Source organism: Phaethon aethereus, assembly GCF_964289735.1.
Source record: "Phaethon aethereus genome assembly, chromosome: 26".
Lineage (NCBI taxonomy): Eukaryota > Metazoa > Chordata > Aves > Phaethontiformes > Phaethontidae > Phaethon > Phaethon aethereus.
Genome location: NC_138602.1, coordinates 5,221,982 through 5,242,047, shown reverse-complemented (window position 1 = coordinate 5,242,047; position 20,066 = coordinate 5,221,982). Strand labels below are relative to the sequence as shown.

General features: G+C 50.1%; 3 protein-coding genes across 3 annotated transcripts; 2 read left to right on the top strand and 1 right to left on the bottom strand.

The window, feature by feature from the left end:
* Positions 1 to 1,690: 1,690 nt before the first annotated feature.
* Positions 1,691 to 9,271, top strand: PWWP3A (PWWP domain containing 3A, DNA repair factor; the record flags this gene model as incomplete). Its single annotated transcript, XM_082010931.1, has 13 exons — positions 1,691 to 1,747; positions 2,012 to 2,103; positions 2,452 to 2,522; positions 2,943 to 3,968; positions 4,564 to 4,683; positions 5,094 to 5,164; positions 5,643 to 5,719; positions 6,223 to 6,283; positions 6,784 to 6,859; positions 6,987 to 7,037; positions 7,481 to 7,911; positions 8,869 to 8,957; positions 9,193 to 9,271. The coding sequence occupies 13 exons, from the start codon at positions 1,691 to 1,693 to the stop codon at positions 9,269 to 9,271; spliced, it is 2,301 nt and encodes a 766-aa protein (XP_081867057.1).
* Positions 9,272 to 12,064: 2,793 nt separating this feature from the next.
* NDUFS7 (NADH:ubiquinone oxidoreductase core subunit S7) lies at positions 12,065 to 16,010 on the top strand (the record flags this gene model as incomplete). The annotated part of the gene is made up of 8 exons (XM_082010850.1): positions 12,065 to 12,080; positions 12,466 to 12,502; positions 12,796 to 12,864; positions 13,328 to 13,445; positions 14,162 to 14,341; positions 14,426 to 14,472; positions 15,307 to 15,395; positions 15,913 to 16,010. The coding sequence occupies 8 exons, from the start codon at positions 12,065 to 12,067 to the stop codon at positions 16,008 to 16,010; spliced, it is 654 nt and encodes a 217-aa protein (XP_081866976.1).
* Positions 16,011 to 17,323: 1,313 nt separating this feature from the next.
* GAMT (guanidinoacetate N-methyltransferase) lies at positions 17,324 to 19,806 on the bottom strand (the record flags this gene model as incomplete). Its single annotated transcript, XM_082010930.1, has 6 exons — positions 17,324 to 17,464; positions 17,828 to 17,938; positions 18,346 to 18,413; positions 18,708 to 18,771; positions 18,852 to 18,997; positions 19,620 to 19,806. The coding sequence occupies 6 exons, from the start codon at positions 19,804 to 19,806 to the stop codon at positions 17,324 to 17,326; spliced, it is 717 nt and encodes a 238-aa protein (XP_081867056.1).
* Between the last annotated feature and the right edge of the window lie 260 nt (positions 19,807 to 20,066).

The window sequence follows — 20,066 nt, the reverse complement described above, 5'->3', positions numbered from 1 at the left end:
GTCACCGGCCGAGGAAGTGACGCCACCGGCAAGCGCGCCCCGCAGCGGGGGCAGGGCGTGCCCCGAACCCTCCAATGGAAGGACAAGTCGGGACGGAGCACTCGGAGGAGCGGACGCTCTGATTGGCTGGAGCGTGTGTGTTTTGGCGGCGGGAAGGAGGCGTCCTGCGCGCTAGCGGGGTTCGCTGATTGGCTGTCGCGTTGCCGGGGGCGGGTGGCGCATGCGCAGACCCGGGCGGGGCGGCCGGCCTGATACTGAGGGAGGCGGCGCCGCCGCCGCCCTGCCCTCCGCGTCGGGCTCGCGCACGGTAACCGTGTCCCCCCACCCCCACCCCCGCCCCGCCCCGCCCCGCGGCCGTGAGGGGAGGGCGGCCCGGAGCCTCTCACCGGGACTGGGAAGGGGGAAGGCCCGTCCCCTTACGGTGGGGCGGGGGCGGCGAGGGACCGGCCCGTTCCCTCAGCGCGGCGGGAGGTTCCCCTGGCTCGAGGCACCGCTTCTCTCAGGTCCCGGCCTTTACCTCACGGCGGGGCCCGGTGTGGCGGCCGACGCCCCCCTGAGCGGTGGGAAGCAGCGGGGGAAGGAGAGGCAGCCGGCTGAGGGGGAGCTGTGGGAGACTCGTAGTTTCCCTAAACTGGGCGGCAGCGACTGTATTCGTGTCCCTGCGCCGAGCCCGCGGGTTTGGCCCTTCAGCGCGGGGGTAACGTCCGCCTCCCGCTGTCCGTCGGTGGCAGCGCCGCCTCCCAGCGTGCCGAGGACACCCCGGCCTCCGGCCCTGTAAGTACGGGAAGGTTTTCTTGTTCTTCGTGGGCAATGCAGTGAGCTTTTCAAGTCTTTAAGAAACAGGCTGTAGTTAGTTCACTCAGATTATATTTAGAAACTACATAGAATCATTTAGGTTGGAAAAGACCTTTAAGACCATCGAGTCCAACCGTTACCCTAGCGCTGCCACGTCTAACCCTGTGCCTAAGCGCTATGTCCACGCGTCTTTGAAATGCCTGCAGGGATGGTGACTCCACCACTTCCCTGGGCAGCCTGTCCCGCTGCTCGGCAACCCTTTGGCTGAAGAGTTTTTTCCTAATATCCCATCTAAACCTGCCCAGGAGCAACTTGAGGCTGTTTCGTCTTGTCCTGTTGCTGGTTACTTGGGAGAAAAGACCAACACCCACCTTGCTACAACTTCTTCAAGTAGTTGTAGAGGGTCATGAGGTCTCCCCTCAGCCTCCTCTTCTCCAGACTGAATGACTCCAGTTTCCTCAGCTGTTCCTCGTAGGACTTTTGCTCTAAGACTTGTGCAATAAAAATTGGCATGGCTTGGCATAATTTGTAGGATGTGACAAGTGGCCTCAATTATCAGGATTTGGTGTCAGGGAGCTACAGGATGTGTAGGCCTATGTCAGCATTTTTATTTATTTGTGACAGTATTTTCTAGGCGTGCATGTTCAGTAAGACCTTATGTTGCACGGCTATAGAAAGATACACTCTTAGAACTTAATTTTTGAGAATGTGTGCAGAGTACTATTAGTCTAGTGATCTCAAAGGTAAAAAGATACATAGCTCTAATAATATATGTTCTATTTAAGTCCTAGGGGTTTTTTTTCAGAAAGTCAAAAATGAACCATGTGTTGGGTAACTCTTATTTCCCTTTCTTTAGACCACGCTGGAATCTTCCTTTTCTACGTGAAACACAGTCATGACAGATCAAGAGTATGTTCTTTGCACATGGAAGAAGCGTTTATGGCCAGCAAAGGTAAAATAGATATATATGAGGAAAGGCTTGTGGATGTAACTTCGAAATGGATGAAACAGAGTAGTAAGTAAGAGCTCCAAGTAAACATGTAGATACTTTTAAAAAGTGCTAATCTGTAGAGATCCTTATACTGCAACCACATGCCATGGAATATCAGTCTGTTCTGTGCCATTCATATTAAAAATGTTTTTATGTCAGATCTGTCCTCTAGTCTAACAGTCTTGATCAAGGTTTTAAAATGCATGTTTTTTTTCTTTAATGTAGGTTTTGTGCAAAACGGGGGTGCCTAGGAAAACATCTGGTACTAAAGCGACAGAGGCTTCTTTTAAAGTTGAAATACTTGGCTTGAAAGAGCAGTTAAGTATCCTTTTTACTGTTGTATCTTTACACTCAGACTTAAAAAAAAAAAAAAGTAGTAATCCCTTTATCTGAAGATATCTGTGGAAAGAGATCATTGATTTACAGAAGGATTAGATGGCTAACCCAAAACCTCTTGCTCTCTTAGAGCTGGCCATATACATCCATGCACAGCACACTGTTAGCTCAGGCATTCTTCATATGGGTTTTTTTTCTTTAATTTCTGCTAAAAAGTACAGGTTTTGTGGAAGAAAATATTGCAAGTTTATTGCCAGATGAAAGCAGTGTCGTGCTGCTAGTAATGCTTAATGCTGTGATGTTTTCAGCTGGCTTTGTTGTATTCTCAGGGTTTGTGTGAACTGTGCAGATGCTGTACCGCTGAAGGAAGAATGTATAGAAAACATCGCCTCTAACTTGGGTGAGGATATGTCAAAACATTTCCTGCCTTGTGTATATTCTGGATGTAAAACATACACAAAAACCCAATCTAGGGGACAGTAGTTGTATATTTCACTTCTTGAGGGTTTTTTTTTTTATTGCATTTCTTTTCCCCTCTTTCCATTCCATCCACAGAGTTTGAAAATCAACTAAATGTGATCACAGCTACTTTTGCTCTTCTGTTGTGTAGTGTGTTGGAAGGTGTGGTGAAAAAGCTTGTGTGTACTTGGATCAAAATAAGGCGTTGGAAGCTTGCACTTTGTGTGTCTCTATATACTTTACCTTAAGAATCGTGGATGATTTAAGTGTTAAGCTTCATCTTTATCTTGATTATATCTTTTGTTTAAATTTCTTATTTCGTATACATGAAGAAAGCTTATTGCATATTCTTCTTCATCAGATCAAGGGAGCAATTTGAGTGAGGCCGTGGAAGAACTGAAATATCGCCGTTCCCTTAAAATTGCCCTGGATGTTTTGAATCAAAATGTCTCACCCAGACAAGTACCACCTTCAGGAAGAGGACCAAGTACTCAGTTATCCCAGGAAAACAATGCAGGATCTCTCTCATCTACCCCCTTACGTAGATGTCGATCGCTTTTTCGCTCTAAAGAAAAGGTGGAGCCAGAGCCTTCCAAGAAAAGAGAACAAAAAAATAACCCCAGCCTGAAGACTGATACAAAAAACCGAACTCAGAAAGGTTCTTTTATTTTGGAGGAGAGTGCTAAAGCACATGAAAGTGGAACAAAACCTTCCAAACGTAGTACTGTGGACTTGTATGATACACCAAACTCAGACAGTCAAAATTGCAAAATACTAGAATCAGAATCACTACAAAGACAGAAAAAAATCAAGCCCAGATTGTTGACAAAGTCCAAACCAGGAAATAAAGTCTCCCTTAAGCCCAAGGAGGAAAAAAGGAAGCAAGGAAGAAAAAGACCAAGAGGCACAAGATCAGCTGTGTCGTGTAGGAATGATTTCCCCAAAGATCAAGCACAGCCCTGTGTTGAGGAGGGGTCTCCTGTGCCTGCCCCCTGCGAGTCTGACACAGCGGCACCTGTCAGAAGGGCAAACACCAGAAGTCAGCCTAGAAGGACGTTACTGGATTCCTCTTGCAAAAGCACCTTGGATGATTTGGAAAAAAGCATCAGTAGTGAGAGCGAAAGTCTAGCAAAGCAATTAGGTGGAAGAAAAAAGCCAGTGAGTTTAAAACAGATTAATGGAGAACAAGAGACGGGTGCAACTGCATCCTCGTACAGAAAAAGGAAATGCAGGAATCGCCCTGAATCTGCCTCTGGGCTTTCTAACCATGGGATGCTTTCTGATAGCTTCCCCCCTCAGTGTAAAGAGGAGGAACATAAGAATACTTCACATGTGGTTACGAATAAAGTAAAGCAGTTTCAACTGCCTGACTTTGAGGAAGATGAAGGTGGGCATATTGCTTGGGGAAGGGAAAACTTCATCCCATTTGATTGTCAAGCACTGTTACTCATCTTGGAATGCTGCAGTGCTTTTGTGAATGAGGTTCTTAAATTTCTGATTTTAATTTTGTTCAAAGCCTTGGAGAAGCAGAAAAATGCAGCTGCTCTAATACTGGCTAAAAGCTAGTGTCGCATTTAGGTTGTCTGGGGTTGTTCAGGTTTTGCATTGAAAAACTGTGCGTAGCAGTAATTCTTACCCTTCACTAGATGACTTGCTAACTTCACGTGTATTTTTTCTCTGTACTGCTACCTAGTTAGTGTGCAGGTCAGTGTTGAGATGGAATGATGTTATGTAAAGGAACAGGCTGGTACAGAGTCCTGAAACCTGCCTGTTCTTGCTCCTTTCCCTTTTTCATCTTCCATTCAGATTTAGGCCTTTACCTAGGCAGTGGATTGAGAGTGTGTATGGTGTGACAGACCCTTGTGTTCCGGTGACTCACGCTGCTGTGGGGCCACTTCCACAGTTCTGTGTTTCACCTGGTCTGAAGCTGGTACTCTTTTAACCGCTGTTCCGTGCTTATGAACACTTGCTGCTGTTGGCAGGGCTGGAATCGTCTGACCTGTCTTCAAACATGGTTTCCTCAGAGAGTCTCTCTCGCCTCTCACCTCTGGTAGATGAAGAGGAAGAGGATGAAGAACTTCCTAGTATTCTATCACATCAAGGTGAGAGATCATTGTACCTCTGTGGGACTTCTTCGCCCAAGACCAGTGTGCTCTTTTAGCGTATGTGTGCTTCTGGTTTGCTGAATGAAACCTAACCTTTCTAGAAAGTGAATCCAGCTTTGTGTTCAAGCTTGGAATAAAATGTATTTCTTTGGATGCCCTAGAAGGGCTTTTTGAAACAGAATGAAATGCAAATCATTGTGAAACTGGGCAAGGGCCTAGTCTGAGTTCCTGCAGTCAGAACTACCTGTGCTGCGTTTTGGGGGGTGTGGGGGATGCCCTGTCACCGTAGTTGAAACCTGTAAAAGCACTGAAGTGAAACTCCTGAAAGGAGGCTGATAAGAGAGGGTGAGCTAACTGTCTTGTCTCTTTTTTTCAGTTAAGAAAAATTACTTTCTTTTTCATCGTAGAACCACAGTCAATTGAAGAAGGGATTTTGGTCTGGTGCAAATTGCGAAGGTATCCTTATTGGCCAGCAGTGGTAAGAACAGCTCGCTGCCTTCTTAGAGTGATATTGCAAGGGGTCTGAGAAGGAGCAGCTTACCAACTTCTTGAGCATCTTTTGCCTTTCTTGACTTGTGTAGAGCTGGAAATGTTAAAGATCTTCCAGTAGAAGTGTTCCAAAGATAATAGAAGTAAATTTACATATGACAAAAGCACATTAAAAATACGTGTGGTTGATTCACATGTGTTTATATTGGAGCAGAGAGTTACTACTGAGCCTTTATATCTTGTGTTGTGAATTAGGGGTGTTGTGCCCAACTAATGAAACGGGAGGGGTCCTTGTGCATTAAAAAAACCCACTTCATTGGGGTAACTTGCTATTCTTGCCACTTCATACTTAATTTTTCCTATTTATGTAACTTCCTTTAAGTGTGGGGTATGCTATATAATATTGATGGAAAACGTGAAGGGTATTAGGATTTTAGGATGCTAATGAGACTTTATCCTTTCAACAGGTAAAAAATGTGAAGCGGAAGCACAGAAAGGCATGTGTGCTGTTAATAGAAGGGAATACAAATGACAAGAAAAAAGGGTAAATGCTGTGGATGCTGATTCATGTTCTGAACTTTGGGTTTCTCTTAGGCAGCGTCCTGTACTCTTTTCCTCACACAGGGCGGTTAACAGTCTCAGTTAAAACTGAGGGGAGGGAGGGACCGAGTAAGGTGAGGATTTGCGGGTGTGGGCTATGTGCTTTGTCACGCTGCCAGTTCAGACGGCCTGGTGTTCGTGCGAACAGCTGATGCTTATGTGAGGAATAAAAAAAGGGCAGGGGGCCCAGCCAGTGTTTTTTTTACATGTGGTGCCCAAACTTTCTGGAAACACAGGCCTGCCTTTATTTAGAAGGCGTTTTATTTTAAAACCAGGTACTTCTCATTTGTTAAAAGATTCTGTAGTTTTTGCTTATTATGAAAACCAAAACTAGTAAAACCTGTGTTCCTGAATTCCTAATTTTCAGGGAGGTGTAGAATTGCAGTAAATAAACAGAGGTGCAAGTCAACTGCCTTTTCCCTAACTGTCTGTCTTTGTTTCATCAAGTTTCTCAGTATCTCTTAAGAATCTGAAGCACTTTGATTGTGAAGAAAAGCAGGACTTCATAGTGAGTACTACCGGTAACGCGTATGTGTGTGGGGGGAAGAATAAAGTTGTATACACAATGTATAACAGACCCTGTAGGAGGAGTGTGGTGCAGCTGACTGGTCTGGCTTTGTTCACGGTTCTCTGTTCTCTCTCATTCTGTTCAACAAAGTAACTAAACATAATTTGTCTTCCACAAAATGGAGAATAATGTGGGAATGGGATCCCCCCCCAATGCCTTTTTGCATCTCAGTGAGGCTGCTGCTAAGAATACCTGTGTATGTGGAAGGCAGGCAGTTGCTTAGGACTCTTGCTGTACTTTCACTTTCACTACCTACAACAAAGCCCCTCTCACACTGCATGACAAAGTGGTGCAGAAGTTAAATTTCAGGAGAACGCAGAAAACCGCAAGCAAACTTTGATTCATTATCGTTAGCCATCTATGTTACCTGGTTAGTGTCCTAGACCTAAAAGCTTCGTAGGGTGCTCTTTTTAGGACTGTAAATGGCTCTCGTTTTGTAGGAACGAGCCAAAGAAGATTACCGCCAAGAAATTGAGTGGTGTATTCGACTGATTTCTGACTATCGAATTAGAGTAGGTAAGCAGATGAGTTGGATGACGTCATCCATTCTGATACACATCAGAAAAAAGATAACACCGAAACTGTCAACTTTGTTTCATAGGCTTAACTGAACTGATAAATTTCCCTGTTTGGGGTTTTTTAGGTTGTCATTCTTTTACGGGATCCTTCTTGGAATATTTTGCTGCTGATATCAGTAAGTGAATTCGTGATCCTTTGTATCCTTCTCTTAGTAGGTAAGTTTAGCTGTAATGTTTACAAACGTGTGTTGAGTTAGGCATCAGACCCAGTGAGGAAGGACTAATAAAATTACTACACGCCATTATTGCATGTTTAGGTTTTTCAGTCCTATATCAAAAGTCAAATACTGATTGTTAAAGGCAATTGGGTAACTGTTTTTTTCACACTGCAGAGAGTTCATTTCAGAGCTCCTGTCAGAGTTTCAGCTGCCTAATCTTTCTTTTTTTAAGGCAAAATTAAGATTTTCTTGGTTGGTTTTTATCCTCTCTGGTAGAGGAGAAAGAAGAACCCCTCTTTTATCAAGAAAGTGCCTTATTTTATATTTGTATATGTAAGTATACATGCAAGAAAGCCCTTTGTTTTGTATATTTAAGAAAGAATGATTGTGGCTTTTCTCAGGCTACCCAGTTAGAAAGGAAGGTTATCAAGGTTTAGTCCAAATGACGTTTCCAAACACGGCAGAGGAAGATCCTGAAGAGTCTCCATCAGAAACTTCACCTCAGAAGCCCTCCAAGAAACTTCTTCCTGACAGAACAAGAGCTGCAAGAGATAAAGCAAATAAAAAGATAGTGGAGTTTATAGTGAAGACTAAGGGGGCTGAAGAGCATCTTTTGGCTATTTTGAAAAGCAGAAAACAGTCCCGGTGGCTGAAGGAATTCCTGAATTCGAGTCAGTACGTCACCTGCGTTGAAACGTATTTAGAGGATGAAGAACAGCTAGACCTTGTAGTAAACTACTTGAAGGAAGTGTATCGTGAAATAGACACTAAAAATCTGCATCAGATAAATGGAGATGGAATAAAATTTATTTCAGATGTCCTTTTGCCTGAAGTAAGTAAACATGAAACACTGAGAAAAGTAAACATTAAAGTAAGTAAATAACACTAGCGTTACATGATTCGAGTTTACTGACTTGTGGAGGGTTCCCCGGGAGCTGGGCGATGCCCAAGCTGCGCAGATACGTTCAAGCCCGCCTACCTACCGACCGGGTCAGGGTCCCTTCCGCTCGAAGGGCGTAAAACTCTGCTCAGTTTCATAGAATCCTAGAATTGTCGTTTCTATGTATATCTTGAGCAAAGAATATTAAAATCGGTGTAGGAGGCTCTTAAGCCGTGTTCATGGGCTGGTAATCAGAGAACAAACATGTTTACATTACATGTCGGAGAAAATAAGTACATAGAGCGGCAGTATTAATCGCCGCATGCTTCCTGCGGGTGCAGCAGATGTTGGCATTAGTAGGCTGGCAGCATTAGGGGTGAGATGTGAACCAATGTCATTGTAAAGGCTGGTTTTCTAAAGCTGTTAGCACAAAATGGAGAAGCTCTAGGTAGTATGACCTTTTTAAAGGCAGAATGATTGCTTTCTGTTGTGTTTTGATTACTTCTGAAACCCTTCAAAGCTTTGGTTTGGCTTTGTTTTTTTTTTAATTTGGCAAGTCATCTCTGGGTTTTCCTGGGTTCTTTGTGTGGTGGGGGGTGGGTGGTTTGTTTTTAGTTATACTTTTAGATACTTACTGTTCTTCCTAGGAGCATTAGGAACTTCTGTAGAAACAAAATTACTGTGAAGAATATCTTAATCTGGTTATAAAAATGCTCTCCTGGGAATGTTAAAGGACAAGTTTGTATTATTTAAGAACCTCAGGTACGCAATGAGCAGTTTCATCCAAGTTTCCTAAGTGATTGAGGAACATTGTTCTAAAAATGTGCTTATCTGCTGAGACAGTTTCAAATCACTAGTTGTAGTTTAGCTTTTGTTTCACAAGTATAAATGAACAAAATACTTTTATAGGCCATCATTTATGCGATTTCTGCTGTGGATGACATAGACTACAAGAAGGCAGAAGAGAAATATATAAAAGGACCATCTGTGAGTAAAAGGTATCTCTTTGATTTTATCAATTTTTCTTACTAGTTCACTGTTTATACAGAAAAGTGTTGAGTATAAGGACAGGAGAGTTCAGCGTCCTCGCTTCGAAGGCAAGCTTTCTCATTGTCTAAAGAGCAAAATGATTAAACATGGGAAGTATTCTTGCTGAGCTTCTGTAACACATTGCAAACTGTTAAATATGTTAAGATTATTTTTACTACAGAACTTCAATGTGTTTCTTTTCAGGGAGAGAGAAATATTTGATGAAGAAATTATAGAAAGAAAAAAGTGCAAGACCAAACTAGCATCTGCAGACGGCATCTGAACAGTGGTACAAACTTTCTCAAGTTATACTGGCACTGAGTGTATATAATGGAGAAGTGGTTATTTGTATAAAATGTGTAATTCTTACTTTGTAAAATCTGTGTGTATATCTTCAAAAGCTGTGGTTGCTATAATGCTGTACTGCTGTCAGGTACAGTTGTCCCTTCAGTCCTTGCTCTCAATTCTGCGTACTGGAGCGGCACACAGCTTCCCTTGGTCTTGCTGCCTGTAAAAGATGATGCGAACTGTGTCGGCACGCTGCGGGCTTGCGACCACCTCAGTCCTCACCTGCTTAGTGCATTTAACGTGGAACTTCAAAGACTGCAAGTGTTTTGCAGAGCTCCTTGATATAACACTAAGTTTTGTATGAATTTTTTTGGCCAAATATCTGATGAAGGAAAGACTATTGCCCTCAGAAACACATGTACCGGTAAATTACATAGCTGCATATTGCCTGATGGCCTTAGTGCTGCTGAATGTACGCAGGTTTCCCCGTCTGAAAACGCTTCCAGCGGGTTGACTATTCTTGCTTTACATGTGTCAGTGTGGGAAATAAAATTGGTACTTAGTGATGCAGTAACAAAGCCTTTATTATTTTTGTTGATAGGACAACTGTAAAATTTGGTGGGAAAGGAATCCAATGTTTGCTTAAGAAACAGTCAATTTTCTGTTTAAAAGTGAAACTTTTGAAGGCTCTTTTATTGTTTGAGACCACGATTTTAGGAACACTTTTAATGGTCTTTTTTGACCTGATTTAAATATCAGATATAATCATGTGTATTTCCCTCCCTCAGCTTTTGCTAAAGGTGTAGCATATTGCACATGGCCTTTGTCAGACTTGCAGTGTTATTGATAACTATTGAATGAGGAAAGCCCAATGATCAGTATTTTTTTTTATTAGAATGCAATTGTGCTCTACTCCAATAAAAACCAAGATGATTTGGAATTAAGGAAAAAGTTTAAGTGTAAATTGGGATACAGATATGTATTCTGGCTCTGGTAATTATCTGAATATATTTTAATTACACTTTTAATTACTCTGTGCTCTGTAATGAGTTTTAATATGCACTTGGACTCCTTATTCACATTATCAAAGGGACATTCACAAGTACCTAAATCATAGGAATGTAACAGGTGTTTAACTGGACTGTTCTTTATTTTTCATTAAAACTTGTGAGAAGGGATAATGCATTCTCTTGCAATTTGTTTTTTATACATTAAGTTGAGAGAACCGCCGCTGGAGGCGTGAGCGGCACGTACAAATGGCGGCGTGCTCAGAGCGCAGGAGCCTGCAGCCCCTAAGCCCGGGTGCTGGGTGTGGCGACTCCCAGGTCGCCCTGTCCTCGGGTTCCCCTCCGTGTGACGTAAGCGCGTGTGTACTTCTCAATTACCCCACTAGATCGTACTGTAATAAAAATCCCTAAAGTACTGTTGGAATCCTTCTTCAAGCCATTGCCCAGAAGTAGAACTCCCAACTCCCCTTGCCCTTACCTCAATCTGTACTTTTCCTACCTTTTGGTTAATGCATCTTAGTTCGAGTCAACGTGGGCAAGTTCTCATTTTTAAAATCAAGCTGCCTTCTCCTTAGGCATGATTAAGACCATACGTTGTGTTAAAAGCACTCTAAAACATTTACATCTTTAAAAACCACTTTCAACTTTGGAACGGGGTGGTCAAGGTTACTCACAGTTCTTGGCAAATTAGTACCTCGAGACCAAATTCAGTCTTGCGATGTACAGGTTTACATGGTCTTAAGTCAAAGTCGAATGAAGTGAATCATCAAAAGCTTGTTACTACTTTTGTTTGAATATGCTCATTTATTTCAAATACTGGGTTTAAGCCGTGGTCTCCGGTGCACGCAGGCACACCCTTCCACCTGAATTTTACATCAGGGAAGATTCTATCTCGGGTAAAACCATAGGATGTTTCAGTCGCACAGTTTTACGTTATTAAACATAGGGGTGGGTGCAAGAAAGCAGACTTACTGTTCTTGTGCTTTATTTAAAACAGGCGCTTGCATACCCCACCCCTGCGAGAGCGACCTGGTCCCATTCCAATGGGTGCACCTTCCTTCACCTGCGTGGCTGCCTCCGCCTGTGCTGCTGCGTGCCTAGGCTATTAAAGCGAGGGGGAGCACGGCTTGGGAGGGTGCGCTGCGTTCACCCGCCGTGCGGGGCTTTGCGGGTTAGCAGAACCCAGCAGGAAAAAGAGCAGCTGCCGAAACCCGGGATCGAACCAGGGACCTTTAGATCTTCAGTCTAACGCTCTCCCAACTGAGCTATTTCGGCTGCATGGGAGCGCCCCCCCCGCCCCCTTCCCGTGACCCCCCCGGTGGGGTCGGGCCTGGCGGGGGTGGGCGCTGAGCACCAGGCGGGGCGGCGGGAGGGCCCGGCCGGGCCGAGGGGGCGGGACGCGGCGAGTGGCGGCCCGCACCGGCGGGGACCCGCTGCCCACAGCGGCGGGCGGCGGCGGCGGCGACAGCGCGGTCTCTGTGGCGCAATCGGTTAGCGCGTTCGGCTGTTAACCGAAAGGTTGGTGGTTCGAGCCCACCCAGGGACGGGCGGTTTCTTTTCATGCGTGGCCGCCCCTCCGGGACCCCGCGGCACCGGGACCGGCCCGTTGCTTCGCACCTCGTTTTGCCGCGGGTCGGGGCAGGGCCCCGGCGGCTGCCAGCGGAACCCCCCAGCGCCGCCCCGCGTTCCCCGCCGGCGCGCTGAGGCGGCGCACCGGGCCCGCGCCGGGCCGCTTAGCGGGTGCACCGCGCCCAGAGGTTGCCTGAAGGGCTGCGGGCGAGATGGCGGCGTTGGGCTGTGAGCGGGGCCGGGACACCGGGACCGGGTGAAGGCCTCGGCCCTCTGTGGAGGGACTGAGCCGAGAGGGAGGCCTGGGGCGGGCTGGAGGCTACGGGGCTCTGAGGGGGGGCCGGACCGGGCCGGGCTGGAGCTGCTGTGGCCCTCAGAGGGCTCTGGGACGAGGCAGGGAGGTGACAGCAGCAGGGTGCCGCAGACCTCCTCGGGGGTGACTCTCGTCCGCGGGGCTGGGGGCCGTGGGGTGAGCCTGTCTCCTCGGGGCAGCCCAGGACTCGTCCCCGCGGGGGGGTCCTACGTTGAGCTCTCTCCCGGGTTCGGGCCGTTCCCGTTCTCCCGCTAACGGGCTTCGGCCGGAGCTGAGCCCTCCTGTGCTCTCTCTTTGCAGGTCTTCGCCTCCCTCGGCGCGGCGTGTTGGCCTGGCGGTGAGGGCCGGGGCTGGAGGGCGCTGGCGCGGGGGGCCGGGGCAGTGGCACCTCTGAGCCAGCTGACAGCGGCTCCCCCGTGCCAAGGAGCCCCGCGTGGGCCGGGGCGGGTTGGTGGGGCGGATGTTCAGTGGGTTCTCTTCTTCTTTCTCCGTTTCTGGGGTCGTTCTGCTCCCTGTGGGGAGAGCACCCGTGTCCGCTCCTGTGGGGCCGAGGCTGGGGGGACAGCATGGACTGCGGGGCGGCTGTGTGACTGTGTCATGCGGGGGTGCAATGGCTTTTCTTTTTCCTAGGCCCGGTGCTGTGACATGTGTTCATGCTCAGCTGCTCCATCAGACACCAGCGGCTGACCATGCTGACAGGTAACGCTGGCGCGACAGGGCAGGCTCCTCAGCTGTGCCCTTCCTCCCGCGGGTGGGGGATCCCGGGTGGTACAGGGCAAGAAACCTTCTGCCCTGATGTAGCCCTGTCTCCATACGTGCGACTATCTTTTCCTCGCTTCGCTTCTTAAAAGCCAGGATTAACTGGCAGGCTGCTGTCAGTCTGTGAGCCCCGGAGATGAGCCTGCCAGGCACCCTCTGTAATTTGGGTATGGCAAACAGGGGCTCTGCCTAAGCAACAAACTCCACAAATCTCCCCACAGTGGGAGAAAAAACCCCAAACTGTTATAAACGCAGTCTCCAGCGGTAGCAGAGGGAGTGAGATTGTCCGTAAGCAATGTACCACGGATTCTTTATGGGATCGCAGCTCCTCGAGGCTAATGATTGTATTCTGCAGTTACGCTAAATAAGTGGAGACTGATACTACTGCGCCGTTTGTCTTCAGCTCTGTCCAAGTCCAGCAAAAGACCTCAGCTGTTGTTCAGAAAAAATCCTACGTCCCCACTAGCAAGGGCGAATATATTGTCACCAAACTCGATGACCTGATCAACTGGGCACGAAGGGTGAGTCACTGAAGCTGTCGTGCTCATTAGGGAGAAATGGTATCGAATGCTTTGAGGTGCTGGTGGGAAATGGATTTGAGCCATCTTCTCCTCAGGATAAAAATAGGTTCCAAATTCTCCACAGGGAAATAGCCAAGTTTCTGGGCCAGAGGTTGACATTTGGGGTACTGTGTCAGAGTGGGGGAGAGACGCTCCACGTGAGGGTGGAGCAAAGCAGCGCAGGCTGCCTGTCTAAACAGAGCTGTCCTTCAGTAACAAGCAAGAGGCGCTTTCTGGTTTTACGTAGTCCTGGTAACAAGCAGCTGCTCCATGCAGTGGAGAAGGCTGCACAAGTGATGCTGCCCGAATCCAGCGTGCTCTGGCTTAGCTGAGTTTTGCCTTCTCCAGTCACTGCTGCCCTTCTGCGGGGCTTCTGAGGCTTTAGCAGCGTGAGATGTAAACGGCAGCATTTACGGCTTTGGGCATGTTCAGCGCCTCTGAGGCTGCAAATTCACAAATCTCAACACATCTGTTTCCCCGGAGCTGTGGGTTTTGCTCTCCTGCGTAATGGCAAATATCGTTTTCATTTATGATGCTCTGACTAAACAGACCTTGAAACTTTCCTTGTTCTGTTTCCTTTTCTATCTGATCAGCTTTTGTTCTGTGAGCCACCTGCACAGGGTCTCAGCTCCCATTTTCAGCGTTCTTGCCCATAACCCGCGTCTATCCTGCTGCAGAGCTCCTTATGGCCGATGACGTTTGGCTTGGCGTGCTGTGCTGTGGAGATGATGCACATGGCAGCTCCTCGCTATGACATGGACCGCTTTGGGGTGGTGTTTCGAGCTAGTCCCCGGCAAGCTGATGTCATGATTGTGGCCGGCACCCTGACGAACAAAATGGCTCCGGCTCTTCGAAAGGTACAGACTGCGATGGGTGCTTCGTGCACGGCTGCGCGTGCTGGATGCACATGGAAAGTGGTCTGAAATGTCTGTGTTCCGCAGGTCTACGACCAGATGCCGGAGCCTCGCTACGTGGTCTCCATGGGGAGGTAAGTGCCGGGACATCCTCATCGCCTTATACTGCCTGGGAGAAATCTTTTGTCTCTGCTTGAGTGGGGAGATGGAGGGAGAGGAACCCATTTCTCATTTGTATTTCCAACCCCTTAAGTTATATAAAGAGCCCTTGTTACAAGTGAAACATAAAGACTCCCTTTGATTAGGGTGAGGAGAACGATTTCTGTCAAGTCACTGTGAAATGCAAAATCTTCCCAGTGAAAGATTCTGGGGGTTTTGCAGCTGTCAGATTCTGGGGATGTTATACGTCCAGAGTCTTAGAATTTGCATTTAGACAAAATCCAGAGTCTTAGAATTTGCATTTAGACAAAATTTTCCACTGTGCAGCATGGAATCTGAGCTCTGCGGAGCTCTGGTGTGGTGGAACTGACAACTTGTTCATCTTCTGAAGTTGCTGGGGCCGAGGGCGGCCGTTTCACCAGGGCCTGGGGGGGACAGAAGGAGTTCTAGAAACACTCCGTGCGGATGTGGCAAGATAAAAAAAAAAAGTTTTGCAGTAGAGAGGAAGGACCCTCAATACCTGCTTTGTAAGAGTAATGAAAACGGTTCGGTTTGGTTTGATTCAGCTTGAAATGTAACAGCCTGCGAGTGTGGCCTCTGCCTTCCAGCCAGGTCTTGTGAAGAGGCTGAATGGCCACAGCGTAAACCTTGGCATCCGCTCCATCCCTTACTGTAAAATCTGTCAGGTGGCTCCTTGCCTCACAGCACGCGGATGCCAGGTTCTTGTTCTCCTTTGCCTCCTGCTCACCTTTCCCATGGGCTGCTGAGCCGCATTTAACAACCCGCTGAAACCCACCCGTCTCTTGCAGCTGTGCCAACGGCGGGGGTTACTACCACTACTCCTACTCCGTGGTGCGGGGCTGCGACCGCATTGTGCCAGTGGACATCTACGTGCCTGGTAGGTAGGAAAGACAAGCTCTGTGTGCCACGGCGCTAACTCAGAGCAGGATGGGAGTGAAGTTAATTTTGTATGTTTGCACGGAGCTCGCTGTAGTTTTTAAAGCTCTTTCTGTTTCAAACTGTGTTGCTGAAGTTGCAGATGCTTCAGTAAGATCTGCCTGGGGTTTCCAGTAAGTGAGTGGAGTTTGTCTTGTGATGTTACTCACCAGCAACTGTTGTGTAAAGTGTGGGCTATAGTTCAGTCAACCACATATACTCTCCTGTGAGGTACCACCTTGCTTAAAGCAAAGCATTTCTATGCTTTACAGAGACCGTTTTGAAAAACACATCACTTCAGCTTCTTTAAAACTGCAGCCCTCTTGCTTTTATGAACTCTGCAGCCTGTGACATACGCAAAGCCAGAGGGAAATCACAGCCTGCTTTGGAGTAAAGCCTGTAGCTTGTCGGTTCTCCTTCTGCTGGCTACATTTCAGTACAGCTAGCAGCCCTGCGGGCTTCCTTTTCCTCTCTCTCAGGTTGCCCACCTACTGCTGAAGCTTTGCTGTATGGAATCCTACAGCTTCAGAAGAAAATCAAACGGGAGAAGAAGATTCAGATCTGGTACAGGAAATAGCCTCTTATTTATCACCTACCCACTTACTGCCCACCTGGGGCACCTGCTTGCATTCGTACGCACAATAAATCTGTATTCTCACAAGCCTTCCAATAAAACTCTACCTGGTTAAGATGCTCTTCTGTCTTTAATCTATCCCTCTTATCTAAAGTGTTTTTAACTCATGTAAAAACTGAATTAAAAAGCAGGAATTTAATTCGATCGATGACATTCAGTTTGTTGTTTTCTGGTCTGAATAGCCTGAGAGGGAAGGAGAATGTTTGCAGTTACCTATCGTGAAATAAGTGGCTTGGCAGAAACTTGGGACTTGCTCTTTGGCTTTGTTAGGAAGTTTTGAGGTGAACCCTGAGGTCGCCCCAAGCTCACCTCTTACCACCTGCTTTTTGTTTAGAATTCCTACAAAGGATCTAATAAATCCTTTCTATCTGTGTGCACAGCAGCCAGAAATTAATCATATTGCTGTAATGTAAGTAAAATATTGATGCTTAAAATCAGAATATGACTAATAAAACCGAATGCTGCAGCACTCCTTGGCACAGTAGGAAGGAAGCGGCTCAAGGCGGGCTTTGGTACTGGATGCATCCCGGGAGCCTGGGACGAGGAATAGTCACTGCAGAATTACACCCGCACTTGGGAAAGACAAATAAATGGCTCTGAAACAGCAGTGGTGTATTTCATTCCTTTTTAATGAATTTTATCCCTTCTGAGTAGAGAGAGGAGATGATGTTTACGCGCCGTTGAACTGCGAGGAGGTTGTCGGCATCAGAACTTGCTGCAGTGGGCTTTAGCCAAAAGTATTGGGGAAACTTCACTGGGGTGTTGCTCCAGGAGCAGCCGAAATGCCTCCAGCTGCCCCGTCTTTCCCCATTTCTCCCGCCTGGTTGAGGTTATTTGGCTTGCGTGTGGAAAGCCACCCCGTAACTTCTAAAAATGATCCAAGTTCTAGAGGAAGCGCCTGGTCTTCGAACCCCTTTGACTAAAGGCTCTGAGCTACGACATTCTTCAGTTGCAGCTTAATGGAGGTATGTGGAAACGAGGGCGAGTCTTGAGTGGAGCCTCTGCAGGGTGGGCCCTTCCTCTGCAGAGCCCCCCAGGGCAAGGGACTGCATGGGGTCTGACATCTGGGGGGGGGCGGTGTCCTTTTGTCTGGGAAGTCCCCTGGAGGCCCAGGACTTCCATCCCAAGCCTCCAGCCATCTCCAGCTAAATCAGCTTCAATCTCTCTCCTCAGCATCAAAAGAGATAAGAGCTTTTCTCCTCCTCGGTGGTTGCTTCGGGGCAGCCCCGAGGGATGGTGCCAGGCTGCCGGCACCCTCAGTGCTTAACGATGGATGGGGTGATCATCTTGTGGAAGGAGTAGTACCTGCAGTCCTTGGGGGGGACCAGCTCCATCACCGTCGTGCTGATGTTCTCCTTCCTGAACCCAGCCTCCACCAGGTGCCCTACCTGGGTCTCCTGCGAGAGAGGAGGAGCGGAAAGGAGCAGTGATGGTTTGAGCTGCCCAGATGTGAGCGGAGACCCTCTGAGCCCTGGCCTGCGGGGACACGGGACAGTGGGAGCTGCCGGGTGCAGGGAGCCCCGTCTTGGGCTGCCATGGGCAAAACCCCTCTGACCTTCCCTCAAATGTTCCCTGCTGAGCGCCAGCCATCACGGCGGAGGTAAATGGCCATGGAGTGCTCTGGCTCGTGCTGCTCCACGCCATGGTGTCGGGCGAGCGCCCAGGCACACAAGAGGCGCCCGGGCTGACGGGGCAGCTTTGGGGACCCCAGCTTGGGCTGGGGGTGCCAGGCCCTTCCCAGCCCGGGGACCGGTGCTCACCTCAAACATCTTCTCGATGTCGGTGTACCTGGTCTTCAGCAGCTCCCCCCAGGAGGTCAGGTTGCAGTAGGTGAGGACCCCACCAGGCTGCAGCAAGCGGAAGGCATGGTCCTGCAATGGGCATCGAGGTGGGGCTGGCTCAGCACCCAGCACCCCCCCTCGCCTCACGTCTCCCCACAGTGCCAGACATCGCCCCAGCCCTCCGCACCCTCCTTCCGCTCCTCTCCGGTCGGCTGCAACCACGTGCACTGAAAATGCTGCCGATGCTGGGGACATCACGGGGACATTGGGGTCTTCCAGAGGGCATTCAGTCCCGGGCGGCAGGCAGGGTGCCGGGACGGCGGGGGGTGCAGACCAACACCCGGCTCTGACTTTGACTCCTGAGCTCCCAAATTCTCCTCTCTGTCCTGTGTGCCGCCCATCTCCCCCAAACCCACCCCAGCCAGGGGCTCCGGCCCCTCGCAAAGGGAGGGGGCGATGCGGGGCCAGCGTGCGGGTGCTGCACCCTGCCACGTTACCTTGATGAAGGCGAACTGATGCGTGTGCCAGGTTTCCTCCGACAGCGGGTAGGTGTCGTACAGGATCCCTGCCCGGGAACACCGGAGACCATCCATTAGCTGGGAGAGACCACCGAGGCGCCGGTGGGGCGCATGTGCCGGAGGGACGATCCCGCTTCATGGCCTGTTACTATTTTTTTTTCCTATTTAAATTTGCACCCTGGGTCTGTGACCCCTGGAAGGCAGCGACATGCTTCTCCCCGGGACAAGGTGCCGGCTGCATCCAGTCCCCATGCTCGCCTGCACCCCAAGTTCTGACATGGGGACCCCCATCCCACTGCCCCCTCTCCGGTCCTGCCACGCTCCGCTGCGCGGTGCCTCACCCCTGAAGTGCCCGTCCGGCAGCGTCGGCACCACCTCCTCCCACAGCCCCTTCAGGGGCACGACCTGCAGGCGGGATGGCAGAGCAGTTAGCCCCGGCGGCGGGTGCCCACCGGCACCCCGCACCAGCACAGCCCGCCCCGGACCTTGTGTGGCTGCGTCCTGGCCCACTCCTCCAGCCGCCGGAAAACCCCGTCGTTGCACTCGACGATCCAGTGCTCCTCGATGTCGAACTCCTCCACCTTGGTGGCAGCGATGGCCATGCCGAAGCCCACCTCCAGAACGCGGCCGCCTGGGGATGAGAGGGCAGCTGGGGGGGCTGCGCCTCGCCGGGGAGGCCGGGCGGCCAGTGCAAGTGCGGCAAGCGCAGAGTCCTGGTTTTCCTCCTCCACGGAGCCCCCCCAGCCCCAAATGCTGCCCCACTCTTTCCTTGGATGGGGCGTTTTTCGGTGCGGGCTGGGAAAGCGTGGTGCTCCTCGCGCTGCGGTGAGAAGCCGGGAGCGGCCCCGTGCCCCCATCACCCGCTGCCTGCACCCTGCAGTGGCCCTTTGCCCCACGGACCCCTCCGCAGGCAGCTGCAGCCGGAACAAGCAACCGCTCGCAGCGGCGCTGCAAAAACCCTCCCTCCGCCGGCGTGCGGGGAACGCAGCCCGAAAAGCAGCAGGTCCCGGCCAGGCTGTGCTCTGCCCCCACGGGCGGCTGCACCCCCCTGCCCGCGGCCCCAGCCCCTTTCGGGAATGTGTCACCCTGACACCGGAGCGCAAGTGCCCCCGCGGCCCCGCTCCCACCCTCGCTGCGTGCGGAGCACCGGTGGCAAGGGGGTGCACGCAGCAGGGTCCCCCGGCGGCAACGTCTCCCCGATACCCAAGCTGCACCCCACGGCATGGCCGCAAGGCCACGGGGCCCCCCATTACCTCTCGATGCGGCCACGGCCGCCAGCGAGTGCATGTAAGGCGTCTCCCAGCGCTCCATCACTGGCTTGCCCAGGATCTCCAGGTGGGCATCTGGCGCATCGTAGCCGGCCGCCGCCTCCCGCCAGGCCGCCCGGCAATCCTCGCCCTCCGCGAAGATCGGCCCCGCGGCGGCCGCCCAGGCGCTCATGGCTGTGTCGCAGCAGGGAGGAAAGTCCACCGGCTGTGCTGGGGGAGGGAATGGGCCGCTCGGCTCTCGGCCGGCTTTAAATAGCCGGGGCTGGCAAAGTGCTGAGCGTACACGGCGGGCTGGGGCCCTGACGGGTGAAAGGGGTCCCTCGTCGGGAGCAGGGGGCTGGGGGGCACCGTGGGGCAGGCAGGGGCTGCCAGGCTCGAGTGGCCATGCATGGCTGCCTGCACCGGTACGCCTGGGCCGCAGCGACCGGTGCC